The sequence below is a fragment of the Balaenoptera ricei genome, chromosome 5, assembly GCF_028023285.1.
Source record: "Balaenoptera ricei isolate mBalRic1 chromosome 5, mBalRic1.hap2, whole genome shotgun sequence".
In the NCBI taxonomy this organism is placed as follows: domain Eukaryota; kingdom Metazoa; phylum Chordata; class Mammalia; order Artiodactyla; family Balaenopteridae; genus Balaenoptera; species Balaenoptera ricei.
In genome coordinates, this window is record NC_082643.1 from 120,674,328 (window position 1) to 120,681,237 (window position 6,910).

At 46.2% G+C, this 6,910-nt stretch overlaps 1 protein-coding gene across 3 annotated transcripts in view; it reads right to left on the reverse strand.

Moving 5' to 3' along the window:
* The window catches only part of PRSS12 (serine protease 12), a 75,132-nt gene extending 68,621 nt beyond the window's left edge, over positions 1 to 6,511 (reverse strand). For all 3 annotated transcript variants that reach the window (XM_059923509.1, XM_059923508.1, XM_059923507.1), the window contains exon 1: positions 5,887 to 6,511. In XM_059923509.1, the coding sequence (XP_059779492.1) occupies positions 5,887 to 6,376 (490 nt within the window). In that variant the 5' untranslated portion in view covers positions 6,377 to 6,511. The remainder of the gene's footprint in view (positions 1 to 5,886) is intronic.
* Between the last annotated feature and the right edge of the window lie 399 nt (positions 6,512 to 6,910).

Consider the following 6,910-nt stretch of genomic DNA (forward strand, 5'->3'; position numbering starts at 1 on the left):
AACCTCCCTCTCTACCCCCTCATCCCCCGCCCTCACCCCTACTCCTCCCACCCCCCAGCCCCCTATACACACACACACACACAACACACACATACACACACACACACCCGTAGCAAAGACTGCTGCCATGTCCTGCCCACCCCCTGCTGCACATGGTGGGATGTTGCTCCAGGACCTTACTTCAGAGATGTAAGATCCCCCATCCATTAAACCATTGACGTCTCTGTCGCTGACTCTGGGCTCTTTCTTCAGTCAGGAGGCTGGGCAAGTACTGGGCTTGCAGACCTGAGGGGGTGCAGCCCAACAAGGACAAACCTCAACCACACTTCTTGGCAGACTCTGTTGGTTCTCCTCAATAACTATCTGCTTTCTCCCTGCCAGTATTGTCCCCATGTGTTCAGAGGTCAATCCTGACTAACCTAGGCAAGCATGGTAATTGCATTTTCCTTCCCAGATAGTGCCAGGAAGGTCTGGCCAATGAAATACGGGAGGAAATCTGTGGGGGAATTCTGGGAAGGCCTCCTTGCATTTTCAATGGGACATACATGAAGAGGGGGCTCTATCTTTCTTCTTCAAGTTGTTCTATCTAGATATGAAATCTGGAATAACCATTAGCCTAAGGATAAAAGCCACACTTTGAAAAGAAAGGAATCAAGAGTAGCAGAGAAATAGAGCTGTACCATGTTGGAGTCTGACTTCTTGTAATATGAACAACAAATCTTATTTCTTCAGTCATTTTGAATTGGGTTTTCTATTCTTTGCCACCAAAACCACCTTAACTGATCCAAGCCACACTCATACCCAAGTTCGTAATTATCATCTGTTTCCTCTTCCAAACTTTTCACAGCCATCCTTGTTTTCAGTTAGTCATAATGTATATAAATTTTGTATCCATATTTTCCCCTTAACATTATTGTGAGCATTTTTCCATTTTTTATAGACAATCTTTGTGATTATCACTTTAGGAGCTGCAGAGTATCCATCGAATAAAGAGATCTCTGGGTAATACCTTATTATTTGATATTTAGGTTTGCCTTCACAGTTATAAACCAAATTACTTTTGCAAAGGTTACCTTCACACACACACACACACACACACACACACACACACACACACCCCCCAAGGACTGCATATATGTGCAGAGAGAGAGAGTATTTGTGAGTCCAGGAAAATCACTCATAAAAGGCAGTAGTAAGTGGTTATCTAATTTTCTTCTTAAAAAAAAATTCACACTAGTAAAAAGTCAGATAATGCCCCAAATCAAAGTATTTTATATCTGCCTTAGCCTGAAAAGCAGAGTGAGCTCAATATTTAAAATCCAGCCAGGAAATGTATCAAATCTGTTATTGCTAATAAATGTTTTTCAGCACCTGCTACGTAGAATCAAGATGCAGCATTAAAAAAGTTTAAAAAGGGACTGCTTTCTACCAACTTTTTAAATTAACCTTCACTTCAAACACCAGATGGACTTCAAAGAGTACAGCCTGTATCATCCCACAAGTCCGCTATCTCTATCTGAATCAGGAGACTTGGGTGAACTAATCTGCATGACATGACAAAAACTCAGATCTATGAATCACTCTTTCTGGTAAAACTGAAACCATTCAACTCAGATTGGGACTTGAACCCACATGCTGGGACTCAAACCCGGCCAAAACCCAGATTGGGACTTGAACCCATGGTCTTTTAATTGAGATCACACACCTGGTCTCAGGACTTATTGAAGCTCAGGTTCTTGACGTCAAGTCGTAGAAAGAATTCAGTGAGAGACAAAGTAATAGATAAGAAGTGGATTTATTTAGAGAGAAACACATTCCACAGATAGAGTGTGGACCATCTCAGAAGGTGAGAGGCCCTGAAATATGGTGTGGTTAGTTTTTATGGGCTGGGTAATTTCATAGGCTAATGAGTGGGAGGATGGGATTTCCAGGAATTGGGCCACTGCCCACTTTTTGATCTTTGATCAGCCTCAGAACTGCCAAGGCACTGGTGGGTGTATCATTTAGCATGCTAACATATTACAGTGAGCATATAATGAGGCTCAAGGTCCACTGGAAGTGAAATCTTTCGCCATCTTGGACCTAGTTGGTTCTACCCAGTTTTTGTCATGTCCTATGGCTAACGTCATTCTTTTAAAGGTTGTGCCCTGCCCCTTCCCTCCTGTTTCAAAATCTCAATCATTAGAGCATTATCATTTATTATACCTATTTTACCCGTCAGTCATCAGTCACCTATGGTTGAGTTCCGCTTGGCTGCTTGTAACAAAGAGGAGCTCCTAGCACAGTGCAAGCAAGTTGCCCCACCTGCCACACCAACTGGAGACTGGAAAAGGGATCCCTCTTTCTAGTCAGGAAGCTCCAAATTATTGCAAGGTATTGTTGGGGGGAATCAGTTGCCTGTTAATTCTTCCTATAGAAATGTGAAAATAATCTGGCTCACATTCAGTTAATAATCATATTCTGGTGAACTAAGTTGTTATTATCCCACACTGGTCAAACAAAACCATTTTCTAAAACCACACAAAAAGTTACCATAGGCCTGCCTTATGCTTGATCCTGAATCTAGCAGGATTAAGTCACAGAATGGTAGACTCAGCTGACATGATCACCCACCGCTACACAGCTTAGGTGGGTTCTGACGCCCTCCCATGGTTTTCCCTGACTGTGACAAAGGGTCTTCAGCCTCCAAATCACCTTGACTGCTCATTAGAAATGCACATTCCTGAGCCGAATTCCTTAGCTTACTTAATCAGGGTCTCTGAAGGCTAGAGCCCAGGTATCTGCATTTGAATAAGCCCCCAAGTGCGTGATTCTAAGGCTCATTGTAAGAACTAACTCCCAGGGCTGATTCAGGGTGAATCCCCCAAATGATTCTTTATTACTAATTTGCAAGTTTCACACAACCCGGGCCCAGGCATCATCTTTCTTGTTCTCAGATATTTGAGCCACTGGAGTGTCCACGCCCTGCCCTGGCTCACCTGATATCCCCCTGCCACCCCTTCAACTTGGTTTCAACCAACTCTCCACCTCAGGGGCACCAACTTCCTCATTACTCTCCATGCAAACAGGTACATGACTCTGGCCTCCAGTTTATTTTTTAAAGGAGGGATTTCATTACAATAAATTTTCTTTCCTTTGGTCCTATTTTTTTTCTTTTTTTGGTTAAAAAAGAGAAAGAAAGAAAGAAAAGAAAAAGAAAACCCTGGATATTCTCAAGTCAGAAGAGACTGGAAATCATGTACATTGGACCAAACATAATTTCCTTTCTCTTTCTTTTTAAACTAGTCTTTAAACTACAAGAATAGGATCATTAGACAGTACAGATATTTCTACATGTTTATATAATTAAAGAATAAAATGAGCTGTGGAGTGAAATGTGCACTATCTTATAATGTTGCTATAAGAATTAAATGAGGGACTTCCCTGGTGGTCCAGTGGGTAAGACTCTGTGCTCCCAATGCAGGGGGTCCGGGTTCGATCCCTGGTCGGGGAACTAGAAACCACATGCATGCTACAACTAAGAAGCCCACATGCCGCAACTAAAAAAAAAAAAAAGATGCCACATGCCACAACGAAGATCCCGTGTGCCACAACCAAGACCCGGCGCAGCCAAATAAATAAATAAATAAATAAATAAATAAATAAAAAAGAATTAAATGAGAAAACTAACATATAAAATGCTTAGCTCAGCATCCAACAAAGAGTGAATGCTCAATAAATCCTACCTGTTATTATCAGGCCGGGGTGTTTTGGTACATGCTCAGTGCTGGGAAAGTCCTTTAAATAAATCTGTTTCAAAGCTGCCTTCCTACGGATAAGGAAACTAAAGCTCTGGGGGTTGAGTCTTACTCAACACTACATAGCTACTGGCAGAGCCAAAGCGGACACCAGTGTTTTCTAAAGCACAATTCCATATTCTTTTCACCACTCCACGACAGCTTTGTTCACACTCTTAACTGAAATGTGGAACGAAAAAAGTCATAGGTTCAGAATATGCCAGTCATTTTGAAGGTATGAGTTACATCCAATCAGAATGTGAGGAGTAAGTGACAGAATGGGTTATCAAGACTAAGCCTGTGAGAGTAATTAGATTCTTACATAGCCAGAAGATTGCTGTCCTGTTTTTTTCTTTTTCTTTCTTTTTTTCTTGTGGGGGGGGCGGGGGGAGAATTTATCTCCCATCTTGGGTGGTTTCTTTTGTTTCTCTTGTGTTCAACCACTTTACTCCAGGAAGTACACACACTATTACACAGTGTTCAGAGTTCTGTCTAGTGATAATTGACTATGAACATAAAGGAATCACAAGGGGTGTGTTGCTGTTAGGTTTACATTTCTTTCCAACACAAGAGGGTGGGGAGAATCAATGAACAAGCTACTCTCCTCATTTGGAATATAAAGTGAAAAGAATTATGTGTCAGAAAGAGAACAATAGGTCTACTGTTTTAACTCTGAAATCCATTTATTTATGTATATGTATATACAATAGGAAATATGAAATATAATAACAGAAAGATGAAAAAACTGTCAGTGTTTGCTAAACATGAGATTTTACTACAAATAATCTCTTACAGTAAATAGTGAAACAATGCTAGGGCTCTCTGCTTGATATCACCTCAAATTTTTTACAGCCACATTGGCATTCTGTCTGTGAAACACAAGTATAGCGATGACTTCATTCTCTAGGATAAAGAATAATTGATCTTAACCTTCCTATCACTTTCCTTTAACTCAAAGCACTAATGCAATTGAAGGCACAGATAAATAAAAATTTCTGAAGGGAAAGAATGGCCCTGTGAAAGTTAACCTCCAAATTACCTCCAAAAGGTACAAAGTACAGCATATCTCAGAATCATAATCAGTGAAACCGCTGCCCCACAGCTTGAATGGAGAGCTGCCAAAAAAAGAATTTTTAAAGAAAATCCAAACTTTGAAGGACATGTAAGGTTTTTTTTTCCACAACTATTAAAGAAAAAAAAAAGCCCTAATGTTAAACAAAACACCAGCTCAAAACAAAGCACTGTTCAAAGGCCGATTATTCACTTACATTAAATCTATTAATGTGATGCTTTTATTACCACAAAATCAAAACATCTTACCAACTTTATCTCTTTACCAACTGATCCCGATTTTCCACAAACAACATATACAGCTGAATACTGGCACTCTTGAAAACCGCACTTGACTCTATCAAGTTGCTTCTTCCCTAAGATAGTCACTATTCCGATCTCTTTTCCCTTTCTTTTTTCTTCACTCACTGATGATATTTATCACACTGTGCCCCAGAACATGAACATCCTTTTGACAAGTCGTATTTTGGCCAGGAAATTTTGCCAAACTTTTTCAAATATATGTCAATGGTGGGAGTAAGGCAGAAATTTTACCACGTTTTCCCAAATCGGGTCGGGGGGGTGGGGGGAAGGTTATTGATTGTCATATTAGATTTAATATTTCCCTTTCCAAAACAAGTGATTAGAAACTATCTCCTCCTTTGCTTTGCCTCTTCTACGTAAATATGGTAACATTCTGAAGGCAAGATGATCCAGAAAACACACATCCACCCAACGCATGCGCGCCCCCCCCCCCACACACACACACAAGGCAGAGACAAGACCTTATCCAGGAACCCAGAGCGCAGCACTTTCCAGAGAAACTATCACCCCAAATAACCTTCACACACGAAGCCCGCCTTGCTAATTCAAAGTCAAGGTACCAAGGTACTTGGATGGTAACTCAGTGGCAGCCCACCATCACACTGAGCGAGGCAAACCCGCAATCCCACCCCCTCTCACTCTCTCTCTAGCTAGGAGAGGAACACCTAATGCCCTCGCCTAGCTAGGGTGGCTCCCCGCCAGTCCGGGTCGCCGCAGCTGCCCCGAGGCCACTCACCGTGTCTGCAGTCGCAGTAGCCCCAGTCCACCTTGCCGTGGGCGTTCCCATAGAAGCACCAGGGTCTGCCCGCGCCGTCGGGGCTCCGGCAAAAGTTGTGGCGCTGCCCTCGCAGTTGAGCCCAGCCCGCCGGGGGCGACCGCTCGAGGAACGGTGGCACCTCTGCCCAGCGCAGACAAGAGGCGCCGAAGTCCGTCACGTTGACCCAGGGCTCGCCGGCTGGGCAGTCCCCGGCGCGCGGCCCGGGCGTGTGCCGGGCGTGGAGGGCGTGCAGGCGCGGGGCCCGGAGCGCCGCCGGGGGGCGCGGGACGCGCGGCACAGGCGTCCTCTGTGGACGCTGCTGGGTAGGAAGGTGATAACGGTACTGGGGACCCGGAGGGGGCGAATGGCGATGGCGGTGGTGGAGGGGATAACTGAGGACCGGATCAAAGCTGACCACTCCGGGGAGCGCCCCGAAAATCAGAGCCACCGCGAAGCGGGCGAGCGTCATGGTGCCAGAGCAGCGGCGTTTGCTCCATACTCCCCCTGCTCCGCGGGTTCTGAAGGGTAGGCGAGGAGGGGGCGAGGGCGGGGCTGCGCGTCCCTGGAATCCCCTACTCGAGCCCCCTCCCGTCCCCCGCGCGCGGGCCGCCTTCCCCTCCCCACCTCGCCTCCCGCCGCGGAGCCCCGGCCGCGCCTCTGCTCCTGCGCCTCGGGAGCGATCGCGGGCGGGGAAATCTTGCGCTCCGCGGAGCCCCGCCTGGTGGAGAGGACCCGCCAAGAGAAGACGCGGACCCGGCGGACAGTGGCGGGGCCGGGGCCCCAGGTAGCCTGCAGTGACACGGCCCCGGGAACTCTGCCCCCTGGCTGCCGGCACGGGGCGCGCAGTCTCGCCCCGGAGCCGGACCTCCGCGCGGCCGCTGCCTGGCTCCCGGCTGTCAGCCCGCCCGGCCGGGTCGGACCAGCTGCTGGCACCGCTGCGGCCTCAGTGTGCCCGAGCCAAGCCCGAGGGTGCCAACGAGGGGGACGGTCTTGGCCGCTCCTT